The sequence below is a fragment of the Ostrinia furnacalis genome, unplaced genomic scaffold (assembly GCF_004193835.3).
Source record: "Ostrinia furnacalis isolate ACB-3 unplaced genomic scaffold, ASM419383v2 OfSCF2450, whole genome shotgun sequence".
Lineage (NCBI taxonomy): Eukaryota > Metazoa > Arthropoda > Insecta > Lepidoptera > Crambidae > Ostrinia > Ostrinia furnacalis.
The window spans coordinates 574,360-601,784 of NW_021132689.1; the positions used below are offsets into that span (position 1 = coordinate 574,360).

Below are 27,425 nucleotides of genomic sequence, written 5' to 3' on the forward strand. Positions count from 1 at the left end.
CTTTCTGGCTGAAGGTTTTTGTTTACTTCTTCAACTTTATGACTGTGAACAGTAAAAGTTTGAATTTATTATTTTTAAGACACTTTCCATAGTAATGCAGTGTTCATGAACATTTCTGTTAATTAATGCCTACATAAGTACTTCGCTATACATCAATGGGCAAGTAATACGCATTAGGATCTACATTATCGTATTAGAATAGTTGACTTGCTATTCTTCTGATGAAAAGTTTTGCATTCACTACCTACAACTTTGTTCTTACTCAATTTTGTAAGCAACGCATATTAATTTTTTGCAAGAAATATAGTTTCTGCTTATTACTTCTCCACAGACTGCAAGTGAATAGGAATAACGTAATTAGGAGTTAGGAGCGCTGCCATTCGGTGGCCGGCGCGTTAAGTACAAAACAGCACATCAGATTCAGACTATACATTTTCGTTGCAAAATCACCTCTATCACAACTACTTAAGATGCCACAATGTTTACCTTGATGTGCTCTGTACTTTATGCATGGAGCAACACTCGGCCAGCCCTCTACTGGAAAGTGCAGTTCTTTGAAGAAAATAGAGTAAAGCAAGTAGTTACAGCCTTGGCCCTTTTTGCACGACTGACCAAAGAACATACGAGGCAGTTATTTGTTGTTTTACATCCTTACTGCAAATGCTTGACATTTTAGGACTCGCAGAAAAGTTGACTGGTACAGTAACAAACCTGTGGTCATTTTAATAAGAAATTATGATTCATCGTATATATCGTTGATAGTTTACGTCTCTCCAACAGTCTGGCAAGAGCATGGGGAGTGCAGAGGAAATCCTACGTTTACCTCTGGTTTAGATAGACTCTTTCTGATGCAGTGGAAACTAAATACACTGATGACGATGAGATGACAGTGGATATACTCGTACTACTGCTGGACAAAAGTCTCCCCCAACTCCACAACGACGGTTAAGTACTGCCCGCATCCAAATGCTTCTGCCGTGTTTAGACGTCTTTTCGTTGAAACGACATAGCTAAGTACGAATAGTCTTAAGAGCGTTGTAGCAAAAAGTTGGCGTTCGAATTTTAGGTTTTTATTGCTTGACGTCGCGTAGTGAGTGCGCAAACTGCATTTATCTGTACAATTTCAACGCTGCGTCGACTAAACGATCTTAATCCGTAGTTGTATCGTACCTAAGACAGTACATCATACATAATAATAAAGAAATTATGTATAATTTACCTATTTGATTTTTTCTCAGATCAGACTTTTAGCAAAATCAAGTTACGTAATTAACGTATTTTTTACACTAGTAAATCCCGCGACAAGTTTTATTCTTTAAATTGAGTAAAGTAATAAGTTGATGGGTTTGAAAGAATTTATGTTTTATTTTATTCTTTTTACAGCATCAAAAGCTTGTTTATGAAAAATATTTACTATTTAAATTTTACTTTTGACTTTTTAGTTTTTATGATGCGGGATGGAAAAATTAAAATTTATTCTGATTTTGTGACGTTTCCGCACATAAATATGGATAGGTTAAATATGTAGAATGAAATGTATGAAAACGAGCGTGCCATTTTTAAACCTTATCTATAATATCTGTGTCCATCAAAGAGCTCGTAACTAAACATCGTAAGCGCCATTCACATTATTATCTAAAAGTTAATAAAAAATATTTAGTTTTTGTAAATCTAAACAAGTCAGGAACAAGTTTAAACACTCATTATGTTTAAATAATTTAAATTGAAATGTTTCTCAGGAAGTGAATTATTGTTAATTCTTATGAGAAATAAAGTTCTAAAACCGTAAACCGTTAGGAAATCAAAGAGGTAAATACTGATATCATTGTGATTTTATAGAATTTATGTGTCATGCTCTGGGGCGGGACCACCTTAACGTAGGTACATATAATATATACGAAAGAAATGTATAAAATATGTATATAATTGTAGACTTAGTTAAAAAAAATGTATATCTATAGTTTTGTTGTAAACATTAATTCAAAGTGGTCCCGCCGGAGAGCATACTCCCTAGCGGGACCACCTAGAAGATTTCGTTACTGAAGGTTTCTGAATTCGTTTATAAGCCCATAAAAATGTATATTAAATGTATACAAATCTGCTATACTCAATTTTTTATTTGATTTAGTATAAACCGATTTACGGCAAATTTAAAATTTCCTTTCGGAACATTTAGGGGAGACTGGCCCAAAGCGGGCACCAAGAAAAAAACACATGTGAAATGAGAAGTGAGTGAGTGAAGCGAATCTCATGAGCATGAATACTATGTGAAATGGAATTTCCACAAAAAAATTCATCCCCTATTTTAATTTTACTCCCTTTTTTACCAACTTTAAAGGCAATATTTGTATCTAATCAACAGCCCATAGTAAGAGGACACGTTTCTGAGCCGTACCTATTATCATCATTGATAGCACACACATACCTGGTTGTAGACTTTCGTCTTTAGGTACTGAGATATTTTGAATGAAAAGATGTTGCGTAGTTTACTGAATGCTGCCCAGCCGAGTTGGATGCGCCATTTGATGCACCCGATTTTATAGTATTTTCAAATTAATTTTTCATTTAAAGATTGAAGATGGATATTTTTTCTTTTTCACACAATAATAGTACTATGATTCTTCTTAAGTATAAAGTAGTTTATGTTGCCAAATGACTTTTAGATTATGAGATGTGACCTGTTTTCTTGCAGTAATTTTCTCGAATTTTGACTATCTTAGACATGATAAAAATGCATTTTAATGAATTAAACATCAAAATTTTCTCAATACACTTTCTTCTTTAGGGTGTGCTTATTCTAATGAATACATTCTATCTTCTTACTTAGAAATAAATTTGTTGTAATATTAGTTCAAAGTTGTGCCTTCGCGAGTTACCTGGAAATCGGGCTTTCGAAATTCGCTGTTTTCGTAGGCAAAAATTCAATTTCAACGAGATTTTGTCAATAGACATTCCGTAAAAACGTATGATAATTACGATGATATAAGTCAAAAGAAGCTATAACAATAAATTATATGACTAAAATCATTTCGAAATCTGCCAAATTCTCGATTTCTGCATGAAAAATGTGACAACGCTCTTAACTAGATGCAGCAAAAAGTTTCTATCTTTTATTTCCCTGCTGACTGTAAGAACAGGAATAACCTAATTAACCGTTACCATTGGAGTGGCCAACGTGTTGCTTTCTTTATGCACAGAGGAGCGTCACTCAGCCCTCTAGCTGTTGCGCTTTAATTGCAAATCTGGGAAGTGCAGTGAGCTTCTTTGGGAGTTCGTAGAATGGAATGCATTTGTATGAAGTTTTGTACGTACGGCTGGTCAGGTAATTATTATGATTTCTTTCAGTGTTTCTGTTTTTCAGTTCATTTCACCTTAATTTAATTGAGCCTTTTAACTTCCAAGATTTGCTTGAATTGGGACAAAACAAAATGTTTAGAGTTTGGCAACGTTTTTAATAACGCCATGCATGAACTGCGTCCTTTTTTGACGTACCTATTTCATATCACTTGCTTTGCTCTCAATTTACTTTACAACTTCTCTCAAAAATTCCATTTTTAATACTTTCTTTCTGTGATTATTGAGGATCTCTCATGCTAAAAAATCGATTGAATATCTTTTACTTTCGATAAAATATCTTTTACCTACTTATTTCCATTAAAATTACACATGCCACATATCTTAAATCGAACTATCGTCGGAGGCAATATCGATGTTAAACATCATCAAATGGATTCCTTTATCTTACATGTGAATGAACACCATAATTAAATCGTCACGCCAGGTTTCTGTTCCGCACGAGGTGGCCTTCTTGCACTCGATCTGTAGATTTCATTTCAGTTACAAATTGGAGCTGCTGTGCTACACTCTTCCGTAAGTGACTTTATTCATGTCGCTACCTATTTATCAATTAATGCACCTATTTTCTCGAAAATCCCTATTACAATAAAATAATACAGTAAAATGTTAATACATCCAGTTCCGTTATGTCATGTACATACCTGAGGCAAAGAAGAAACAAATTTCTACAATTTGAAATCTCCATCCTTACTAGAAGTTTATCTGTGCCAATAAGTGACCATCTTACAGTTAACGACCTCACTTCACATCAATTATCTTATCCGAAAACAAATAAAATTGCAAATGTTTGAATCGTAATAGCTCAATGGCGTTATCTAGATCTCATTACTCACGTTCACCAATAATCTTGTTTGTGATGTAATTTAAAAATATCTTAAACATATCTCACCCTCTGACCTCAGAGTGGAGATAAGAATTATTTAGTATCGAATCTGTAGACTCTATAGTTCGGTATTGACAGTCGAGAATGAGAGTTGGGTATCGATAGCGTTGTGTATAGTGCTAAAAATGAATTCGATCAGAGTGTTCGTGAGAAACATGAGCAACGTGAGGAAATGGGAGCCTCTGAAGCGAGTGGGCATCGTCGGGGTGCCCTTTGAGAAGGGGCAGAAAAAGTATGGAGTTAGCGTCGCACCGGCTGCCATGAGAGCTGCAGGGCTCATTGAACAGCTTAAAGAAATCGGTAAGTAATTTATTGTTATAAGGTATCTTCATGCAAAACAATCGTAGATACTTGTCTTAACAATTCCTCTGTCGTGTGAGTCTAATTTACCTATCTCATTACATCAGTTTAACTTTATCTCCTGTCTACGATCGCGTTATTAAATGTAATAGTCCAGTCATTAAAGCATTATACATGGAAGTCCGAGGAACACAATTTCTGACTTCGGGACTTTATTTAGGAGGTGAACATAGCAAAAGTCCCCGCCCTTAGCCCTTGAGCCGGCGGGGAGAGGGGGTTTAAAGGTATCACTTTTCGGTTTTTCGCTTAATCCTCGGAAACTATGCGTCCTAGTGACATGACTACTATGAGCGAAAAAAAGATTATTGAATTTGCTACAGGTGAGATAGTCAAGTTTTTCTATATCTTGTATAGTTTTCGCGACATCTGCTCTAGAAGGTCTGTAATATTGGAAATTTTATGTTAGTCTATAAATAAAGTCCCGAGGTTAGAAATTGTGTTCCAAGGATTTCTCTCTACACCGTCGTTAAAGCATTCATTGACTGGACTGTAAGAAATATGTGGTTGTTATAATCAAAGTAGAGTCAAAATTCAAGTAGGTAGGTAATTATAAGCACATAATTTATCATTTCAGTCTTTTGTTTGAGTAAGACAAAATAAAAGTTGAAGAACCACTGGGAGCTTAGTGTCACAAACAGAATTGCGACCTTTTCTAATTAAACATTTATTTAAAATCCCGTTCATTAAACACCACAACAAAATTCTTTACAGAGACGATTCTGTAACCCAAGTAATTATTCACTTACGGTTTTCGACGGGACGAATTCACTTGGCAGGGGTAAATAGGTATAGGTATGTAGGGACGTAGCTGCAGGCAAGCGAAAGGGGTGTAACAGAAATAAGATAAATCCTCTCTGCGAACTAAGCGAGAGCTAAAACATCGTTGGCAAAGCAAACAAAAAGGACAACACCAGTGAGGGGTCTGACATTGTTTCGTTTCAAGCCGTGGAAAAAGTTAAATTCTGAAAGAGAATTAGAAGTGCCCAGTTATTTTAGTTACGTACTTCAAAACTGTTAGGAGAGTACGTACGATGTTAGAACGTAGCACTTTTAAATGTAGAGTTAGCAGCTCCAATTCTCGTATTATTTTTAGACGACGCTAAACTTGATGCAATCGTGAACATTTGACTGTATAATAAATCTTAATCATAGGTACGATTTTTTAAAGTTCAAGAATAAAATATTTTTCCTATTTTTTATTTCATTTAAATTCAAAAAGAAATCTAGGTAATTCCGATGTCTGGAACGTAAGTAATGATTAAACAGGGAGTTGTTTAATCTTCTTTTTGAGGGTTAGTATCAAAAGCTGTTGTTATCTAAACTCTTACATACTTTTGGTCAAAACTTCATTCAAAGCAAGAATATTAATTAAGCAGAAAGCAACTTTGTTTTACTGCTTTTTAGAGAATTTGAAATTCCCTCCCATTCGAAGCGCGTTAAAACAAAACATTAACTTGTAACAGGTGGCTTAGACGTAAAGGACTATGGGGACATCGACATCAGCTCCTGTGTGGAGACCGTAGCCGTGGACAACATGGCGCACTTGCCTCTGGTGTCTGAGTGCAACAGGAAGCTCTCCAGTAAAGTCTCTGAGGTCCTGAAGGATGAACGGGTAGCCATCACCATCGGCGGAGATCACTCTATTGGAGTTGGTGAGAATTAACTTTATGTAATTAGTTTATACGATTTTAACGATTTTAAATATTTATGAAATTATTCTAACTCTCTCGGATTTGAACTGCAGATAGAGCACATTCTAAAGAGTCGGAAATGTCAATAAAAGCTAAGCAATATTAAATTACTTTATACTTATACGATAATATCAATTAATATTTATACGAGTAGGTATGTAGGTAAGTACGAGTAACTTCAAACAGTTCAACCTCATAAAGGCAATAAAAAAACTAAAGGCAGCCATTTTGCGTAGTTCTGGAAATAAAAAATCTTTAGAACTTTCTAAAATTGCAGCTTTTTCAACTTTGAGTTGAAAAAAGTGCAATTGTTACTTGCTGCACTGTGGCCACGTATTCCCAGCTCGCAGTACAATTTTCCTAGCTTATTTATACTACAGACCGTTTTCCGCAAAATTTGATAGTAAAAAGTGAAGTTTACGGCAACCCGGACTGAACTTTCGCGCCTCCAGGGGTTTCAGATCCAGGTGTACAGGAAATATATTTTTCCAGTGACTATATTAATGTGACAAACTGTTATTGGTATAATATGTTTGGAAACACCCGGCACATAAAAGAAAGGCTCTACATAATATTACGCGCAGTTGTGTAATATTGAGCGCTGGGAAGTTGAGTCATAAATTAATACAGGGAGACAAAATATTTATATCGAGGGATCTTAAAGATTTAAAGGGGTTAATTAAAGGTTTTTGTGTAAGAATATAGCCTTATATTCCTACGGAAAACTCCTCAACGAGATGACAACAAAAAATTTTGAAAGAAGCAAAGGTAGAATCTATAGACACCTACTACTACTTAGGTACTTCTTACCTTTGTTTACTCTGACATTAATCTATTTGCTAGCCAATATTATACGTAGGAGATACCTTAACGTAAAGAATCCCAATATAAAGTCATTATTAGACAGACACACACAGAACTTATTAAAAAATCCTGCTCACTTACAATACCCAAAACACTACCCTAAAATTCACGCGTAACGCGACCCGTATCGAAGTAACATTAATATTCTGCGCTCGTTTTATCTAAAAAATAAATTGACTTCGTTCCCCAGGAACGGTGGACGGCCACTACAACGTGAACGAAGACATGATCCTCATCTGGGTGGACGCGCACGCAGACATCAACACCAACAAGACCTCGGACTCGGGCTCCGTGCACGGGATGCCGGTGGCGCTGCTGGTCAAGGAGCTGTCGGACTACTGGCCGTATCTGCCTACCATGGACTGGCAGGTACCCAAGTAAGTGATTCAAACAGTGATTGCATGAGCACTTCTCTAACACTGATTTAAGTAAAGTATAAAAAATTACAACCAATCTCCCAAAATATAATACTTTAATTGAGAAAAGTCAGGTTCAATTACTGGCAAATGACGCTAAGAAGGGTTCAGTGCCAGTCACCCTGTATATTATAAGCTGACAAACTTTCAAATAGAATTGTCAAATCCGTTGTGATGTGTGGATACCTAAATCGATATTTTATTGCTAAGTAAAAATAATGTAGAGATCACTGAAAAAAGCTGAAAAGTTGTATCTATAAGATACTACTTAGTATGAGGTATAACATAAATAGGTAGGTACACAAGTTGAGAACTTTTAGTACAAAATCAAACAGTAAAGATAAACAATAAATCACTTTAGACAAGCCAAACTACTTGACAAAACGCAGTCCCAGCCGTCTGCCAGGCTGTCCCTTAAAGTTACCTGCTAAAGTCCCTGCGGAGTTAGCCACAAAATCCGCCTCAACCGACACAACTTGCCTTGACAGCTTAGTGAGTACTCAAATCAAATAAATATTCCAGTAGCTCAAACAGTGACAAAACCCCTTGACATGACATGTGTACATGCTTTTTGTGTGGCGAGGTGAGACTATAATATGAATTATGGCGACAGATATGGGGGATAAGCAATTAAGCTATCTACTTACCTAAGCATGTGTTAAGTTTGTGAGGGAAGGTCTCTGAATAGAAATAAGCGTAAAATATTGTCACGACAATCACACAAATTCAAGAAACTTAGCGCCAATTTAAACAGATGTTTGAAACTAAGTATGCTCGTACTAATTCACTTGCCCTCTACGGGAATCGCACCATAGAACTAAGTAAGTAGTGACTGTGGTAGTGGTTGCAACTGTAGGTATTTGAAATATATTTTTTGTTTATCGAACCAAGTAAAAATCTATCAAGTAATTATAATTACCTAGATAATTAGATAAAGTTAATAGGACCATTTTATTATTTGCAGATTTTCCATAAAAAATCTTGGATACGTGGGTTTGCGGTCCGTAGACACATACGAGAGGTTGGCTATAGAAAAATACGAAGTACCAGCATTCGCAATGGAAGACATTGAACAGTAAGTTTCTTATTTCTATTTATGAATAAAGCATAAGGCGCCGTTATTTTTTTATACCAGTCAAAAGGAATCCTTATAATTTCATTATATCGATCTCCCATTCACCTCCCTTTATTTAAAAGCTTTTCAACGCAGGAAAATGCTTTTATCGTTAACAAAGGGCGAGAATTTTTATTAACAGCTATTTAAATATCTGGTAACACTCAGGCAATATCTATCTTGCATTATTTACGGAAAAAGGGAGGCTGTACTTTAACCTTCATTGACAATCGATATCTCATTTACATTTCTGATAATTACGAATTTCGATTACGATATAAAACTTTTATTTGATTGAATCACCCTGTATATTATGTCCTCAAGTTATTTACGTACCTGGGTAAATCTAACCTACACAAAGGTATGCAATATGAAGAATCGAAATCCGTAAGAAACGAATGCTACATTGTCCTGTGCCGGAGGTAAATCAACTTTCGTTACAGATTAAATTTCGGGAGCGCTTCGCGTAATTACTTACCAACATAATATTAAATTAATTACCTACAAAAGATGACGAACGAATTGATCACGAAACTTAATCTGCTACGAATATTACTTTGCCTATAGAACGATATTTCAAATATTTTACTGTATGAACAAATATGTAGAGCCTATCTAAAAATCATTAATCATCAAACAAATCCCCTTTGTATTTTCAGACACGGCATACAAAAGTCCATACACCACATTCTCCAAGTGCTGGATCCGGACATGAATAAGCCCATTCATGTAAGCTTCGATATAGACTCCTTGGATGCTTTGGAAGCACCTAGTACAGGCACACCAGGTATTTATGTAACAATAGGTACATTTTACAGTAAGCCTTTATAGCCTTTCTTCAAAAATGAAATCATATCTGTTAAGTGTTAGGTCATAAAAGAGATAAACTTAGGCAAATTAATAAATAGCACCATATGGACCTGAAGAATGTCAATTTACACAGAGTTCTATAATAAATTGAACAAGTCCATAAGTAGGTAAGTAATAACAAAAAAGAAACTCACCACTTCATCTTGCATTCACTCTTCCACTTGCAGCATTTCACTATATCTAAGTACACTACATCACACCATACCTAAACAAAAACATCTGACAATTTCCTCCCTATCTGTCAACAGTTCGTGGTGGACTGACGCTCCGCGAGGCTATATCCCTAATGGAGATCATCCACTCAACGGGGCGTCTCCGTGCCGTGGACTTGGTAGAAATCAACCCAGCGCTGGGCAACGACTCCGATCGTCGGAAGACGCTGGAAGCCGGCCTTTGCGTTCTGAAGGCAGCTCTAGGCTTTTCAAGAAGGGGAACCGCGCCTAGAGGCATCCTGGACCTACCTGTACAGACTTATCATAATCAAGAAACTGCTAAAGCGCAACAGTAGTGCGGTTTGAAAACGAGAAAAACGATTTAGATGTTTTGTAAATAGTTTCGCATAAGCCTGGATGGATCTAAATATTTAAAGGGTCAATAGCAGCCTTTTAGCCTTTTTTTATACTTGATTTTGAATTGAGTTTCATTTCAGTACTATATTATGCTTATTAACAGTATGATGGACTAAATTACTTAGCTGCTAAAAAAGGCCAAAATTGATATCAGCTTCCTGGAATATTTTTACTTCTTCTTAATTAAATCTGATATCTACCGATTTTAGGTAATTTCACTTGGAGACGCCCAACTTTAAGTCTACCTATTAACTTAATCAATCATAATTATCGCCTATTTCAAAGTAAAGTTTTAGAGTCAGTTACAAAGTTATAATTATGATTAAATGAAAGTACCTAGTCAGCTCCAGTTTCAGGAGCGAAAATAAAAATTTTGGTAGTTACGCTCAGCTGATTGAATAAAACCGATTGATTGAATAAAATCCGATCGCATTAACATCCAGTCTTTCATTACGATTGTCCCGTTTTCAATTTGTTACATGAGCCTCTCTACAATTTGTTGATAAGCGGAACGGCAGTTAATCTTTGATTGGATTGCTGAGAACAAAGGCAGGTATTTCCATTATTATAATTCCTAGATCTGCGGTTTTAATTACGCGCAGTATGAAAGCAAGATGATTGGAATCCTAGTAAGTGATTTTCTTTTGTTTTCACATCTAATAAACCAGTAGGGGATTCAGAACCATGCGATTAATCGAGCGACAAGAATGCATTTCAGTCTCACGCGGTTAAACCGATTCGTATTAAAACGGAGCTATTTTAATTAAAGTTCTGACTGGATCACCTAGTAATCTAGTTTTTTTTTTTTTTTTCAAATTGACTTGTTGCACCAAACATTGTTTGACCGTTCCATTTACTTTTCCAATGTAACGATGAAATGTACCTTTACAGATATTCGCCTTTATTATTACTTTAGGAAGAACCTTAGAAGCTGAAAAGGACGAAACTGATGAAGAAATAGTTAAAATTCTTAACAAATACATAAGCAAGATCCCAGATGTGGCACAAAAATACGTCATCAACGAAGGCCTCACCAAAATGATATCCAAGTACTTTGATGGGAAATTAAGTACTTTTCCACTGTATAAATTAAGTTTCAAAATAGATCGGAAACCTGTGAAAATTCCTTGGGAATTAGGAAAACCTAGTAATTTCAACAACACGAAGGGAAGTAAAAAGTACACCTACGTTCGAGTAGAAAAATTAGAAGAACCCCATAATAAGTAAAGCAAATAAAAAACTTGTGTAAAATATTCATGTTTATTGCTTTTATTCCATTTACAGATTGTAGTTCTAGCAAGTGCAGCAACCGTAACATTATAGTATTACTTAGTCCCGATTTTTATTTAACATTTAGATTAAGTTAAAAACAGAAGGTACAGATGAGCTTTTATGTATTTAATTATTTCTATTTTTGTACAGTAAAAGCAGTGGACTGTAACGTATTGGTTTTCAAAATATTTACATAATATTATTTTAAGTCAGGTATACGCATGGATGGATGGAAAAAATGTATAAATACCTACATGCTAAAACATGTTTGCAAGTTATTTCATGGATCCGCGTATTTTAATGTGTTAAAGAAAACGTGAGCATTTCTTTCAAAATGTATTACAGAGGGTGAATAATTTTTCGCTGGTTTTTCTCATGTCGAGTCTGAGTTTAACGTTATTTCAATAAACGTTATTGGTATATCTTACCGGATTTTATTGTTTTGTTCGCAAGTCATTTTGAAAACTAGGCATTTGTCCAAACTTGAATTTTTCATTCATCGACTTGATGATTCAACTTACTTAATAAAATGAGGTACAACTTTAGCTGACTCAAATAGTAAAATGTTTATGTCAACAATATAAAGGACACAAGAATGTATCTTTTAGTACCTAATTTTAATTACAGATATAATCTAAAACAGTATTTTTGACATTTCTAGTATCTATTTGACGGTTATTTCTAGTAAAATTAAATATCTATCCTACTTGAACAATCTTTTTACATTCAGTTATATTTTACAATTAGATTTCATCTACTGCACAACGATTTCACACACACGCACATACAACATCAAGTTTGGACTTCTTTCTTTCTCTAGAGATCAAAATGGCGACTTATTATTACGTACCTAAAGAATTTTGTGAGTATTTCTCAAAAAAAATGTACGTAACGAAACGGTAGTAACGAAATAGTAAGGCCATAAGGCTTGTTATACATTGGCGAAATATTGTGAATGCTCTAAATTTATTCAATTCGAAATATTTGTAAGTAGCACCCAAATACGGGGTAATATTAAGGGGTTAGAAATAAAATAAGGGAGTAATCATTCATACTATTTTAATAAAATTATTTGTGTTCCATCATGTTTATCCATTTTGAGTCGTTCTCTGTAAGCTTATTGCCTTTTGGCATTGGTTTTTGGCGGCATTCCTAAAAAAACAAAAGAAGTAATCACATAAAAACGTAATCTAAATTATTTGATTATTTTTTGCTGGTGGCACTTCTGTAAAGCAGATAGTATCCAATCCTTTTGTTATTGACGCTCTATATTTTTTGAAATAAATTAAGTAGTGAATATTACTATGCTTAGTCAGGTAATAACAGTATACACTCAGCATTATGTTGTACTTTTTCGTAACGTAACGAAATTCGTAAAAAACGTAACGAAATATTAGACAAAATGAGATCAGAAACAAGTATTTTTTTGATAAAATTTGTTACAGCAAATATAAAAGCTTACTAAATGTTCGTACCACACGTATTACAAAAAATGGTTAAATGAAGACTTACCGTTCTATATAAAATCGCTGATTTTACTGCCTGTTACGAAAAAGTAATCCCACAAAACACACACGTTTTCACTAATTTTCGCGATAGATGTAATGGCGGAGACGTCAGGCCAACAGCCATTCAGAGTGCAGCTATTGTTGTCCGTGTAAAATAAATACGGAATTGTTCAGAAACCATGGGAAAGTAGAAATAAATCGTAACTAAAGAGTAAATAACGAAATAGTAAATGAGAGCGACTCATTTTGTTTTTTTGCTTTAAATTGCCAATTCATTATGACACCCCATAGAAAATCAATTTGATACAGAAACTGCGATTACTGTAGAACGATAATACAAAGAAATTTACAATAATTTAGTTACGTATCGCATTTTATGAAACAAAAATACATGAAAAAGCTAGGGTGGCAAACAGGTTTTTGTATGAAAGGTAAAAAATGACTATTTTTGAAATATCTAAATATTTGGTAATAAGTAGGATTATAGCTATAATTCTTCGTTATCTTAAAGATTAATATTCATCCTTCAAAATTGTGTGTGTGTTTTTTTTTGTGTGATGATTTATAAATATAAAACTTTTGAACTGTTTCAAAGCACACTTTTTTTTTCAAAATGTACATTTTTTTTGAGAAATACTCTTGTATAACTGTACTATGAAGAACTAATCTATTATGTATTTTCAAAAGTAAACCAGGAAATTGTCAACTAGGTGTCAAATGATTTATAATTTATTGCAATGGTTTTTAAAATTACGTCTATTTTTGTTAAACAAAATTTATCAGCTCTGCAGTTTTTCAAACTATTTGAACGTGGTATACAACAATAAAGTTTACTAACAGAATGTGCCTAGAAGTTGACTTGAGGCCGGTAATGTTTCTGGAACTTGTTTGCGTTGAGCGATAGCTTCATCTGCCACTTGGCCTGCACTCGCTTCATGAAGTGGATGTCACGTGCTTTCCTGCAACAAACGTTTTAAACTTAGCAAATAATAAAAGATCTTATGAATACGTTAAGGTACAGTCAAGCATAGCGGATTTTAAAGTTTTCTTGCAAAATAGCAGAGCGCCACTCTAAAACAGTTAACAACTTCTTTAAAAAAATGGAAGTGCTTCAAAGTTTAAATGATTCAGTAAGTAAGTAAAATAAAAAAAAAACGATTTAAATGTTAGTACTCAGGATAGTCTGTACGTACTTTTTGTGGCTCATAAAGTGGCAAAAGGATATTAAAGTCACGAAGGAAAATATTTAACTTAGAATAAGTTTTACAATGCTTTGTTTAAACAGATGACCTAGGTATTATAAGTACTATTGTTATTATCAAACTGCGCCATACAATCTTCGGAATTCTGAATTCTTACACGCTATGCGTAATTATACACAACAAAGCTCTTTGTAGTACTATAAGGTCTTATCTACTACCTGCGCCTACGATTATTTATTTATTAGTCTACAACTATGTTTATTATCTTTTAACAGTTTTACTCTTATAGCAATGACGCAAGGTCAACATTTGAATGAACGCTTATTATCACTGCCCACGTGTAAGTTATACTACGCATAAGTTATAGTTGATAAACAAAATAATACGTGTTAACGATTTTGTTTTCTTAACGATTTTGCTACTTATTTTTTATGAGATTTTATTTATATTAATGCTCAAAAACCACTGAAGACTGTATAAATGACTATTTTTGTTTATACAGTAGTTTTATACATATTTATATAAAACATAGATTTCATATTAACTGAATTTATCCACAACATAGTGAATAATGGTTTATTTTTCCACTTAAAGTACAGAAAGGGTCCCATTGTAGGTTTTATATGGTAATATAAGATTTATACTTACTTGGCTGCCTGTGCTTGGTCCTTAGGCGCCCATCCAATTGCTTTGTACATTCCTAAAAGTCTATGTAATTTGCGATCTGATTTCTTCACTAATGCTTGACCGTTGTTTGTTATGTGTTGTTTATAGTATCTGAAAAAAAAAATCATAAACCACTTTACAATATTGTACTAACATACAGTACTAAGTAATGATTACTGGTAATTTCATTCATACACTTCCCACATACATAAAGTATTTTAATCTTTCAGTGATGACCTTCTAAGTATGAAAGCAAATTGAACAACACTGAACAAACAACAATAAATGATTTCACCAGCCTTGTTCTTTATAAAAAAATCTTAGTTGGAAATAAATAAATACTGGAATATGCACACAGTTAAGCTAAGCTTTAAACATAACTGCTCGTTAATGGGACTGGGTTTCCCAATGTCTGTTTTAATGTCTCTATGACACAAATGACTCATCGGTAACCATCAGATGAAGTTCAGTTCATCAGTCAAACACAAACTCAGTGAAAACTACAAGTGACTCACTTCATAAGGGACCGATGACCAACTGTAACTCCTGAGGGTAGCACCAGCTGGAAGTCATCGCCTTCCAGCGCTGTCGGAGACTCCACTTCTTCATCTATGTCCATGTTCTCATCGTCATCTTTATGGTCCGGGTACGAGGCACTGAAAATATCATGTCATGATATAGGTAATTACTGACTTAAACAATTGAGAATATCTCAGTGAGTATACTTTAAAGATAAAATCAGCATTGATAATATTTTGACATTGAAAGTACTCAGTGTTTTAAACAGAAAATGGTTGTACACAATGACACTATATTTATGAGTGCAAAGATAATTATTAATCTAATTAGACTTTTATAAATAAAAATATGAAAGTCATCATTTTTTCAAAGCTAAATACCTGTAGTCGTAGTAATCAGCATACTCTGCCAATGCAAGCCCTTCATGCAGCATTTTGCAATGGCCCTTATCTACCATATGGCCCCGAGCAGCCTCCATGGAGTAGAATGTTCGGCCTGTGTCATTGCACCACAAGCACATGAAGCCTTGTGATATCTAATAAGAAAATGAGAAAGCATGTAATTTTATAAAGTCCTAGTTAGTAAACCTAGTTCATTTATTGGTATGTAAATACTTTAGAATATAATACCAAAAATTGCCCAACATTTACATCAGATAGAAGTCAAGTAGGTATGTAACAGTAAATTACAGAGTATAAATTAACCAATTTACTTAATAAAAGGAGGTTTAAATTCTCTTGTTTATAAAACTATTGGGACATATTAAACTGATTGTGGAAGTTTCTGACAGTAAATCAAATTACCTTTTCTCCCAAATAAAGCAACAAGCCTTTGACATCAATGCAGTACTCCAGGTCAGGTATGAAGAATGAGTGGGCCTCAGACATGTGTTTGAGATTCTTCACCATGTTCTTGCTATGGTGTGTGCAGAACAGGCAATCTCGGGGTTTGATGAGAGAGTCACTTCCCTTAATCCGGCATTCCTCCCACTCATCGGAATCAAGCTGTAAGAGAAACAAGAAATAAGATTGCACAATTATATGAAATGAGGTGACTGCTAATAAGATTTGAATAGAATTTATATAGTAGTAATTACAAACCTCTTCAATTTCAGAATCTGTCTCTATGTCGTCATCGCCAGAGTCATTTGGATTAACAACTACAAACTTGCCAGGCGCAGTCCCTGGTTGGCTGGTCTCAACTTTAACGAAACTGTCAGTGTCTGAATGAGCACTGAGCTCCTCTTCCACATACTGTTCTTGAGCTAGCTTGTGCTTCTTACTATTGAGGTGGTTATTGTACGCATTCTTAGTGTTGAACACTTTTGAGCAACACTTGCAAAACTCTGATTCACCCTGGCTATCATTTTCAGCCTGCTTCTTGTGCTCTCTAGCTCTCTGTTCAAACTCCTCCAGTGATACAGGAGGTATTGAAGCTACTTTCCTCTTTAGGTTATACCTGTGCCAGTCCAATTTATAATGCTCCCGTTGAAGTTCGGGAGTTTTGAAAAGCACCTGGCAAGTAATACACGTGAAGGTATCAGGCATTTTGGTTAGTCTTCAGGGCTCACTACGAAGTATCACAGATTATTGAACACAATGAAACTATTGATATAAATAAACTGTAGATCAATGATGAATAATTAATGTAATAGGTTTTTACGCCACTGCGAGTTTAGGTTTGTGCGCAAGGTGTTTTTTACGCTGCTGCCTGGTGGTTTGGTTGGTTGATAATGAATGATAAGCGGAATAAGAGAAATAAAAAATAAGAATTGTATAGGAAACGCATTAGTGTGACAGAGACAAAAAGATTGAAGAACCAAGTTCCTTCCTGACACTGACGTTTAGTGATGACGTCATCATTAATACGGTCCACCAAAATAAAATGAGCCTTCAATAGGGTGAAAGTATTTATCACAGATTCTATCCATATCTGTGGTATTTATGGTACGTGTATGGTACCTTTATTTAAAAAAAAATTATCCGGACAAACTTCATACTTGTTTGTGTGACAGATGATGAATGAATGAATGAAGAACTATTGACCAGCTGTTTTGTGTCAAACAAAAATTTTTACATAATAATTGATAGCAGAAAATATAAATTGTGCCATTGTATATTCTCTAAAGTTGTTCCCAAATTAAAGAATAATGTGCTAGAAATCACATAATCGTAATATAATTATAACACTACTTGCACAAAAATGCTGGAAACTGAAGACATAGATGATGATTATTTTACTCCTGCATCGAGGTAAGTATTCTATTCTTAATAATATTTATTTGCACACTAACACTAAGCGAACCTATCAAAGGTCCTCACTTCCACTACTCCTACTACTTATTAATAAGTAAACTAGACGTAACTAATAGGTACTTGTATTTATTTATTATTATTTTTACTTAACTAAGTACTTTTATAATTTTGCCTTGTTCAACTTTGTAAAGCGAATGTCTGGATATTAATAAGGCTTGAGTACAACCACATAAATAAACAATACCTATTTTACTTTCGCAGCACTTCATTGGCAAATATATTTGGAAAAACCAGAAAAGAAGATGGAACGGAAAATGAATCCTTAAAATATACTCCGCCGAAACCAGCAAAACCTGAAGAAATAAAAACCACGCAATGCCTTTTCGCTTGTGTACTAATAGGATATGACTGGTTAGTGCTATAATAAAAAAAACTTGTCTCTTTACCTATTTCGAATCATTTAATCAACCAATTCTTTTTCACTTTCAGGCAAAACGGTGCTTATGTAGCCAGAGGAAAGTTGGGATTTGCCATTATAAAAATTATTAAAAGTGGCTTTCATAACATTGTACTATATGACTCAAATAAGACAACACTATCATGTGCCACAATATCATCAGCATTTGAAATAACTGTGAAAGAAAATGTGTATTTCTCATACCATGACAATGGCCAGAAATATTGGAGTTTGTATGCTTCTGAAAATGAAATGAAAAAAATTATTGATTTGTTAAAAAGTTTCAATGCTAAAATAAAATTTTCTTCTGGTGAAGAAAAAGAGCTTCCCCAGCCAAGTAACTTAAGTGTAGTTACGGACAAGGAGTCTTCTGAACCAAGTAACCAACATGTATTAAATGAGGTCATCTTAAACACACATGCAGAAGAAAAAGAAAGTGACACAGATTCATCAATTAATAGAAGAACAAAAATGTCTATACTGAATAGAATGGCAAGTATGTGGCAGTCAGTACTGCCCCCTCGAACTATATCTACAGAAAGAACTAGTGATTCTTCAGACACAAATGATACAAGTACTAACCATAAAGCTGTGAGGCATAAACCAGTCAAAAGCATTATGAAAAGGAACAGTTCTGATAAAAATCTTCCAGAATGTCAAAGTGTAATAGAAACAGGTCACATAAATATGGAACAGGCCACAAACAGTGTTCCATTATTTACCTATGTCAATGGTCAGCTTGTGCCTGTGACAAATAGTAACATAATAAGTTGTAATAGCAGTGGGAACGATATGAGCTTCTTTATCTCTGAACAAAGAGTAAGCAATAGTGAAATAAGAATAAACATGACTAGAATGTCTGATAAAGTTGATCAAATTCTTGGAAAACTCTCATTTATAGAAGACAAGGATAAAAACAATACAACAAGTAATTTTCAAGCAGAAGTATTGCAAAAGCTTTTATCAGAGTATGAGAATAAAATAAGAATGTATGAAGAATTTATAAAATCTAAAGATTTGAACAATAGTTCAAGTAGTCCATTTATGGGACTAATTCCTAAACAGGATGTTCCAAAAGTAGACGAAATTAACATTCAAAAAATTCAACACTTGGAACAAATTAATAAAGAAAAAGAAGAAAAAATTATCCAGTTAGAATTTCAATGTAAAGCTTTACAAAATGAGAATATCTTGCATATTGAAGAAATGAAAAATAAAGTGAAATTAACTGAAGAAATAAGTAAATTGAAACAAGAATTATCTTCTAAAAATGAAGAACAGAGTAAAAGGATCCGAAAAAATGAGGAATGTTCTGAGATTGAAGATAATATGGGTGAAAAAATAAAAAATATCATGAATGATACATTCCGTTCTATATCTGCTAATTTTGAAAATGATGTAGAATACTCTGGCGAAAGAATTAAAGCTCTAACTGCCTCCATTATCAAGAAAGTTACAATTGAAGCTCTTAATAAATTGTAATATAACCTGAAGAAATAATGTTGTTTAATACATAGTTATGTATGCCTTATTGTAATTATAAAACTTATGCGTAACATTCCTGTATTCAAGAATTAAAATAGATTTCTTGTATATTTTTATAACTTCTTAAAAGCGTTTAATTTTTTATCCTCTGAATGCCAGATTTTGTATGGAAGGTGGCGTCTTTTTTTTTCGCGCGGCCATCGACCAAAATTTGTTTTTTGATTACAAAATAGTGTAATAACCAACCTAACTGTGACATGTACCTCTAAACTCAGTCTAAACTGAGTTACGAGCGTTAGAATTTTGATGATTTACATACTAGATTTGCTTTTTGCGCGCAAGTTTTGTAAGAAATTAATTTCCAAACACTATTATGCTTTAAGCGAGTATCTCAATGATAAATTACTAGGCTCTAACTTCTGATACATCTTTCCGTTGATCTGGGGTGGTCCTCCTCTCTCCTAATTGCGGTGCCCTACAGGGCCCATAATGTTCTAATTTTAAGTACTTAGTGGATGCAATAAAATATTGAGTATTAAATAATCAAACTTCTAACGCTCGTAACTCAGTTCAGACTGAGTTCAGAGGTATACATGTCATAGTAAGTTTGGTTTATTACACTATTTTGTAATCAAAAAACAAGGTTTGGTAGATGGCCGCGCGAAAAAAAAAGGCGCCAATTTCCGGCATTGTCTTTTTGTTAATCAGTCCCACCAGACTTTAGAAACGTGACAGTTTTAATTCAGAAATTGCAACTTGCAAATAAATAAGGCATTTCGAAATTATAACTGTCACATATACGTTTTGCCACTTGTCTAGGGGGCTGGTTTTAGAACACGCTGTATAAATTTTAACTATCGTTCAGTTGTGTTCGTTCATTCATTCATCATTCGTTCTCATCTACATGTCATTTAGATTTGTTTCCAGTCAAATTGTAATTTGTTTGTCTTTCTGTTTGAGTCAATTTGAAAAGATAAAGCTATGAATAAATAAAATTACATATTATAAAGTATTAAAATGGACGATATAAAAACATCTATCAGGCAGTACAATGACCAAGTATGTATCAATCAATAGGTTATCTCCAAGGAACCAACAGGTTCAATAGTGTATTTATTTAATTATTCGTTTTTTTAGCTTTCAATGGTTAATGAGGCACTAGCAGTGGTCCAAGATGATAACGAGAAGGAATCCCTATTAGCTTTGCAGTCTGAACTGAAAGAGCTCATTCATCTAACCCAGGAAAGTTTGGATGCTTTGATTGCCAAAGAAAGCACTTCAGATTCTGGTGAAGCTGAGTCTAAGCCAGGTCCAGCAGTCAGTAATGATAACAACGAAGAACTAGATGATGAGTATGCTTTGTTTATGGTAAGGAAATAAAATAAATAGATATATTTAATTAAGTATCCTTGATACACAGTCATTGTTCACATGATATAAGATTTCTTGCTACTATTTTAAGTGAATTGAATCTGTGACTACAATTAATATTAATATTTATGATCTGAAAGTTGTATCTTTCAATTTCAGCAAGAAATGGCTAAAAGTGGTGCATATGAAGGAAATGATCAAGATCAGCCAGAATGTTCAAAATCTTCTAAAAATGATAAAAATGACAATGAAGATGATGATGACAGTAATATAGAGGTACTTTAAAGTTTTATGGAAAATAGTAATATGTTGCATTAGCACTTCATCAAGCCAGTGTTGCTTCAAGTGGCAGTAATTTGTAAATTTTGAAGATATCAGATACAGATAACAGATTTTTGCTATTTAATAATGATTAATTTTAATTTACTTTACATCACATGTATTTCAGGATGAACTAGCCACATTACAAGGCATGAAGTGTGCTGTGTACCACACACATAAATGGGGTGGCCAGCCTACTCTCCACAATGCCATGGTCAGTGAAATCATTCCAAAGCAAGATGATGACCAATTCACAGACCTTCAGGTAATTTAAAATACAATCCCATAACTTATCAGGCTATTAGAAGCACTCATTGTTATTGTAAATTATAATTTAATATCTTTTGTTTAGGTGCGCGTCTTGTTCACACATCCAACTCATGCAGAAATGCTACCCTGTCCATTCTACCTTGATGGCGATTGTAGATTTGAGGATGAACAATGTAGGTGAGTTTGTATCTAATGAAAATTATACTTCTAAAAGTTTTATATTATGCAGGATTTCAACTGACTTGCTTCTTTCAGATATTCACATGGGGCTGTAGTCCCTTTGTCTAATTTAAAAGATGCTATTGAACCAAACTTCAATTCAATAAGAGTTGGGAGCAGTATATTAGTTAAATTGAAACCCCCAGATGGAGAGGTAATTCTTCTGAGTTAATCATAATTTTAGTTTGTAACTTTTTATTTGGTTTTATACAATAAAAAAAATATTTTATCTTTCAGGACATTAGTCTAACAAAGAAGACATCAGAAAAATACCACTTATGGCACAGAGCAATACTTAAAAATGTTGATATTGAGAAAAGATCATGTATTGCCAAACTTGAGCATGGAGTAAAATCTGGAGAAAAAAGGAAGTCTGGATCTGAGGAAATATATGTAAAATTTGAAGAAATATTTCCACTGAATGGTAGCATAACTATTATTATTTTTTTAGCATAACTATTATTATTTTTTATGAATGGTGGTTTTTACAGAAATTATATTTTTAGCTGAAGATGATGACAGTAGTGATTCAGATGACAGTTTAAGCGACACCGAGTATCCAGAAAGCAAAACACTAAAATCTCAAGATGAAAGTGAGGGTCGAGCCCTCTTGATTGAAAAGAGTCTTATGAACAACGCTCCAGCTATGGGCGAGTGGGAAAGACACACAAGAGTGAGTATGTATTATTTAAAATATTCTCTGCATGCTATTTAGCATTGTTTATGTTAAACAAGGGCAATTTATAATTTGGGCATCACCTATAGTTTAAAATCTAACTGGTCTTCTTCTAAAACTGGCACTAAGCGAATGAATTTGTTGTTTCTATTGTTCAATGTATTGTTGTTTCGAATCTCGACTAATGCTGTTTCGTTTTCGAAAAATGCTGTCTCATTTCTCAACAAATGCTGTGGCGTATCTTGACAAATTAATACTGTTTCGTATCTCGACAAATGCTGCCTCGCATCTCGACAAATGCTGTCTCGTATCTCGACTAATGCTGTCTTGAATCTTAACAAAAGCAGAGCCCCGATTACGGTAATTTTTAACGTCAACAATCCAGACACGCTTCTCGATTCTGCGATACGATTGGTCGTTCAACAGCGTACGTCAGCTGTTTTGACCAATCGTATCGCAGAATCAGAAACGCGTCTGGATTGTAGACGTTATAAAAGTTACCGTAATCGGGGCTCTGTGTTGTATCGAGATACAACTACTACTAATACTAATGCTGTCTCATATCTCTAGACTAATGCTATCTAGTATCTTCACCAAAACTGTTTCGTTTCTCGACTAATGTTGTCTTGTATCTCGACTAATGCTATCTCGTATCTTCACAAATACTGTTTCGTGTCTCGACTAATGCTGTCTTGTATCTCGACTAATGCTATCTCGTATCTCGACTAATGTTGTCTTGTATCTCGACTAATGCTATCTCGTATTTTCGCAAATACTGTTTCGTATCTCGATTAATGCTGCCTCGTATCTCGACTAATGCTGTCTTGTATCTCGCTCGACTATGCTGTCTCGTATCTCGACTCTCGACTAAAGTTGTCTCGTATCTTAACGAATACCATTTCGAATCTACTAACACTCGTCTTATTTCATAATGAATGCTGGTTACTTTCTTGACGAAAGGCGTCTCGTATCTCAACGAATGCTGTTTCACAGGGTATCGGCTCGAAGCTGATGCTAGCCATGGGTTATGTCCCGGGCACGGGTCTCGGCGCGGAGGGCGCGGGCCGGGTGCAGCCGGTTGAGGCGCGCGTGCTGCCCGTGGGAAAGAGCCTCGACCAGTGCATGGCGATATCAGAGAAGAATGCCGGACAGGACCCGTTGAAGGTATCATCACAGAATAATCTATACTAATATTATAAATGCGAAAGTAACTCTGTCTATCTGTCTGTCTCGCTTTCACGCCTAAACCACTGAACCGATTTTGATTAAATTTGGCAGGGAGATAGTTGTTTTGAGTCCCGGGAAAGGACATAGGATAGTTTTTATCCCGGTTTTTGAAACGGATGCGCGCGATAAAGTTTTTCTGTGACAGACAAAATGCCACGCGATCGAAGCCGCGCACGGAAAGCTAGTAATACACGTCATGTACTACGTACAGAAAGTTTTCTTTGCGAACAATGGTGTTTCTTTTACATACGTCAGTGATCGGTATTATGCCGATGCGATAGGGCTGACTGCTAGAAGAAGCTATTGTGCACCACACGCGTGTTATTTCCAGAACTTTGAAACTATTTGTAATATAACATTTAATTTTTTTTTACATAATAATTAGATTAAAACTTCTTTGAATAAGATTGTTATTTAATTACTTTGTATGTAATGTTGTTGGTATACCTTAATAAATAAAATTGTGACAGCTTCTTCCTGGTTTCGAACAAATGTGTTTTCTGTACAGGTGGAACAAAGACTCAAAAGGCTACAAAAGAAGGAAGAAGAAAGGAATAAAAGAGCGTACGAACGTGAAAAAGAGAAAGAAAAAAGAAACGTTTTCAACTTCATCAACAGAACATTGGGCGACAATGAGGATCAGGAATCTACTGCTGCTCCGTCGCCTATGGATATAAAACAATCTACAAACAAAGATTTGAATATTGAGCAATTTAAACTTACAGAAGATAGTAAAAGAATTGAAAAAGATCTAATGAAGCTGAACAGTTCTTTGTCTCGCCAAACTCCCGGATCGAATAGCCATAACAATGTAAAAGCGCAAATCGTTGAGAAAACAAAAGAATTGAACATTCTTCGAAATAGAGAACAGCAGATAAGTAGAGAGCAAAGACATAGGAAGGATAAGCAAAAAATGACAGTTTTTTAACATTAGTTAAGTACTTTTTATTTAATTAGGTTTTATTGTGGATTAAAATCAGTATGACAAAGTTAATATAGTTATTTTATTTCAGATAAACCGTTATTTACGAATACTTCATAGTCATATAAATGTATTCTATTATGAAGTACCTACATATAAAAGTAACAGGAATGTGTAGGATTGGAATCTTCTTATCGTCTCGGGGCAGGATTGGAATGAAAGACAGACATATTAATTACAAATTCCTATATTTACATATGTGATGTTTTTAGTTTAAAATAAGCGTACATGGCATAAAATTACAATTGATATACATACGAAACATTTTTTCTATAAATTAGATATTTGTACTATCAAACATTACATAACAAAGTACTTAGACATGTTAATGGGTAGTGTGACTAGCAAATAATATTTGCTGAATTAAATAAAATTTTAATATTTTAGAAACAGTGGGTCAAATATTTTAAACTAAATTACCTAATATTATCTATTCTATACCTACATTAGGTATGGAATCGCGGCTTTGAAAGCCATTGTTTTAGTTTAATTGCAAGCATTAAATTGTATAATTTTGCATATTAAGAAAATTCCTCCGAAATCTTAATTTTATTACAGCTATTAAAATGAGTATAAGATGTTATATTAGAAATTGCATAAAATATTACACATAACACGACAACATACCCTTAATTTTGCTACATGAGCAATACATTTGTACTTTTATCCCAAAACTTTAGCAGTAGTGATGCCAACTCGCGCTCGACACTACACTATACCACAATTAAGATCTAATTTGAGAGAATCGTCTAGAGACCCACTGTACTGTACCACTCGTGTGTACATCCCAAAACTGCAAATGTACGAATGTCATCAGTACTTGCACTAATAAGTATCTGGTTCAAGTGCTACAAGGTACGTGATTTGCGTGAAACGTGACAACTTTTAACCGCTCCTGTACGCAATAGGAGCAACCAACGGCGACATGTGCGATTGTCATGTTAAGATTCAGTTAAAGTTATACTGCTACCCGGACCTGCCTGCGTAACAATACTACTAATAATCACTAACTAATAACTATGCATTGAAAATTCACAAATATTAAAATTTCCTAAACAAATTCATCACAGAGATTTGTTACATCCTCGTCACGACATTCGCCGCCATCACCTTTCGCTCTCGCTCAAATAACTTCTAGTTGAATCCATATTAAAAATTTAGTGCCTAAATTACGTTAGATATATTACAATAGAGAGTGATGAATAAAAGAGAGACATTCTTTGTACTAAACTAGACGTCTTGAAATTAATAAGTACACGCGTAATGAGACTCCTTGCCGCTCTTCGATTTGTGATGTCTTTATTCCATTTGTGATTGGTCATCGAATGTGTATTACGTATAACAACGAGTTTGTATAACAAACAATAGAGTTAAAGGGTGAGATTCAGATGTAAAAGAACTTGTGAGCGCTGTTAGCGCAGTGTAAATCGACCGGCCAATTCGTATTGGCATTAGAAAACAGAGGCGGCATTTAACTGTGTTGCACTGTCACGACACCGAATACATATCGTACAGAGAAACCATTCGATTCTCGCATGAAAAAACAACTTGCGAGATAAATCATCATCGGGTATCCTCAGTATTTCGGTGCGGTGCTTTTACTAAAATTATTTATTGTGTTCATAAAAATTCTAGGTGGAATGTAAGAATCTCCTTTCGGTCATGCTCGAGTACGTTCCTCTAGCAGTTCCTCTGTACGTTATCTACTCAATGGTGTGAGTGCATGTGCTATGTGGCTTGCTGTAGCGCGCGCATTCGGCCGACTACGAAAGCCATCGTGGACTCTACGTCATCGAACACAGGTACGCCGGAGCGCCGCGCCAGGTCTATGAGATAGTGTCGCCCTCTATTGTAGTCTTTGATCGCACATTCGCTGTACTGTAAAAGAAAAGAAACTTTGTTATATTTATTTGTCAGAAACAATATGCATAATTTGACTGGGTACCTCTAAAATATGAATATAACAATAAACTTTAACACAAGTGGATAAGGCGCAACATTTAACCCTCTAGGTATATTGCTCTGGCGAATTTATTTCCACCTTATATAGGACCTTGTTCACTTGTCATAAGGTCGAAAACCAATGAACATTATTAACATGTTGTGCCTTATAGAGGTTATAATTAAACCGCATGATAACCAGGGATCTATTTCATTGATCGATGTTCGTATGGTTCCTCAATAAATCTGTTAGTAAAAATCTTTGAATTATCTGTCTTTGAAAAATAATCAAATAAGGTAAATAAATATTGTTACGTAGTTTGTAATAGATGCTATTTTGCAACAAATATGTAGTCTGTGATCACGAATTATTTCTTAACACTAGAATCTTGTACATTTAATTCCACTTAAACTCACCATCGTGTTAGGGCTCATGGTTTGCACCAGTAGCACGATGTTGGCCCGCTGCAGGCCCATGTAGTGCGCCGCTAACACCATGGCGGGGAGGCACGGCGCGTCGGCGCTGAGGCTGAACACCAGGATGCGCGAGCCGAGCAACAGATCCTCGTCGTACATTCCTGGAGAGGATTGCATGTTTAATTTTTTATTTTGGGATTCTACTCGTACAATAATATATTTAAGTACGTCCAAAGCTAGAAGTGATAAATAGTCAATTATTCAAAACCATAATTACATGTAAAGTCCGGTCGCCGGGCAGATAGAATTTCGTACAATGACCCCAAATTACTGTTAGCGCCCGTCGCGTCGCACAGTGAGTGTGCGAGCTCGACAGCGATATAATTACGCGCGGACTAGAAGAATATTCTCTAATACCAACAGCGGTCGAGCGTCAAAATGTGCTGGAGATACCGTAAACAGATCTGTCACCATACACTTTAAAGGTATGACCCATCGACCAAAAATTACTCA

The 27,425-nt window shown here is 34.7% G+C and overlaps 5 protein-coding genes across 11 annotated transcripts in view; 3 read left to right on the forward strand and 2 right to left on the reverse strand.

Moving 5' to 3' along the window:
- Positions 1-4,280: 4,280 nt before the first annotated feature.
- On the forward strand, positions 4,281-10,560 carry arg (arginase). The gene is made up of 6 exons (XM_028308568.1): positions 4,281-4,540; positions 6,064-6,252; positions 7,346-7,532; positions 8,536-8,646; positions 9,345-9,472; positions 9,804-10,560. The coding sequence occupies exons 1-6, from the start codon at positions 4,366-4,368 to the stop codon at positions 10,061-10,063; spliced, it is 1,050 nt and encodes a 349-aa protein (XP_028164369.1). The 5' UTR covers positions 4,281-4,365; the 3' UTR covers positions 10,064-10,560.
- A 1,125-nt stretch (positions 10,561-11,685) lies between these two features.
- On the reverse strand, positions 11,686-17,015 carry LOC114355623 (zinc finger protein 622). The gene is made up of 7 exons (XM_028308567.1): positions 16,392-17,015; positions 16,095-16,295; positions 15,672-15,826; positions 15,288-15,428; positions 14,755-14,883; positions 13,548-13,863; positions 11,686-12,260 (listed from the first exon to the last, which is right to left on the reverse strand). Exons 1-6 carry the CDS (start codon positions 16,836-16,838, stop codon positions 13,752-13,754), a joined length of 1,185 nt encoding a protein of 394 aa, XP_028164368.1. The 5' UTR covers positions 16,839-17,015; the 3' UTR covers positions 11,686-12,260; positions 13,548-13,751.
- Positions 17,016-17,312: 297 nt separating this feature from the next.
- On the forward strand, positions 17,313-19,534 carry LOC114355641 (uncharacterized). The gene is made up of 3 exons (XM_028308584.1): positions 17,313-17,543; positions 17,808-17,957; positions 18,036-19,534. The coding sequence occupies exons 1-3, from the start codon at positions 17,494-17,496 to the stop codon at positions 19,483-19,485; spliced, it is 1,650 nt and encodes a 549-aa protein (XP_028164385.1). The 5' UTR covers positions 17,313-17,493; the 3' UTR covers positions 19,486-19,534.
- Positions 19,535-20,382: 848 nt separating this feature from the next.
- On the forward strand, positions 20,383-24,566 carry LOC114355645 (zinc finger CCCH-type with G patch domain-containing protein). Its single transcript, XM_028308593.1, has 10 exons — positions 20,383-20,547; positions 20,626-20,856; positions 21,019-21,135; positions 21,308-21,445; positions 21,533-21,627; positions 21,706-21,823; positions 21,907-22,093; positions 22,176-22,342; positions 23,339-23,509; positions 24,081-24,566. The coding sequence occupies exons 1-10, from the start codon at positions 20,506-20,508 to the stop codon at positions 24,498-24,500; spliced, it is 1,686 nt and encodes a 561-aa protein (XP_028164394.1). The 5' UTR covers positions 20,383-20,505; the 3' UTR covers positions 24,501-24,566.
- A 159-nt stretch (positions 24,567-24,725) lies between these two features.
- The window catches only part of raw (NDT-like domain-containing protein raw), a 51,522-nt gene continuing 48,822 nt past the window's right edge, over positions 24,726-27,425 (reverse strand). For all 7 annotated transcript variants that reach the window (XM_028308590.1, XM_028308592.1, XM_028308588.1 and 4 more), the window contains 2 exons: positions 26,913-27,073; positions 24,726-26,432 (listed from right to left, as the gene is read on the reverse strand). In XM_028308590.1, coding sequence (XP_028164391.1) covers positions 26,283-26,432; positions 26,913-27,073 — 311 coding nt within the window. In that variant the 3' untranslated portion in view covers positions 24,726-26,282. The remainder of the gene's footprint in view (positions 26,433-26,912; positions 27,074-27,425) is intronic.

What these genes read in the sequence shown, in the direction of transcription:
- arg (XM_028308568.1), top strand. Translation starts at nt 4,366, where the DNA reads ATGAATTCGATCAGAGTGTTCGTGAGAAACATGAGCAACGTGAGGAAA. An exon ending in TGAACAGCTTAAAGAAATCG is followed by an intron (nt 4,541 to 6,063) that starts GTAAGTAATTTA and finishes AACTTGTAACAG; the next exon opens with GTGGCTTAGACGTAAAGGAC. An exon ending in GCAATGGAAGACATTGAACA is followed by an intron (nt 8,647 to 9,344) that starts GTAAGTTTCTTA and finishes TTGTATTTTCAG; the next exon opens with ACACGGCATACAAAAGTCCA.
- LOC114355623 (XM_028308567.1), bottom strand. Translation starts at nt 16,838, where the DNA reads ATGCCTGATACCTTCACGTGTATTACTTGCCAGGTGCTTTTCAAAACT. An exon ending in GGTCATCGGTCCCTTATGAA is followed by an intron (nt 14,884 to 15,287) that starts GTGAGTCACTTG and finishes TTTTTTTTTCAG; the next exon opens with ATACTATAAACAACACATAA. An exon ending in GACCAAGCACAGGCAGCCAA is followed by an intron (nt 13,864 to 14,754) that starts GTAAGTATAAAT and finishes CGTTTGTTGCAG; the next exon opens with GAAAGCACGTGACATCCACT.
- LOC114355641 (XM_028308584.1), top strand. Translation starts at nt 17,494, where the DNA reads ATGCTGGAAACTGAAGACATAGATGATGATTATTTTACTCCTGCATCG. An exon ending in TATTTTACTCCTGCATCGAG is followed by an intron (nt 17,544 to 17,807) that starts GTAAGTATTCTA and finishes TTACTTTCGCAG; the next exon opens with CACTTCATTGGCAAATATAT. An exon ending in GTACTAATAGGATATGACTG is followed by an intron (nt 17,958 to 18,035) that starts GTTAGTGCTATA and finishes TTTCACTTTCAG; the next exon opens with GCAAAACGGTGCTTATGTAG.
- LOC114355645 (XM_028308593.1), top strand. Translation starts at nt 20,506, where the DNA reads ATGGACGATATAAAAACATCTATCAGGCAGTACAATGACCAA. An exon ending in ATGATGACAGTAATATAGAG is followed by an intron (nt 21,136 to 21,307) that starts GTACTTTAAAGT and finishes CATGTATTTCAG; the next exon opens with GATGAACTAGCCACATTACA. An exon ending in TTTGAGGATGAACAATGTAG is followed by an intron (nt 21,628 to 21,705) that starts GTGAGTTTGTAT and finishes TGCTTCTTTCAG; the next exon opens with ATATTCACATGGGGCTGTAG.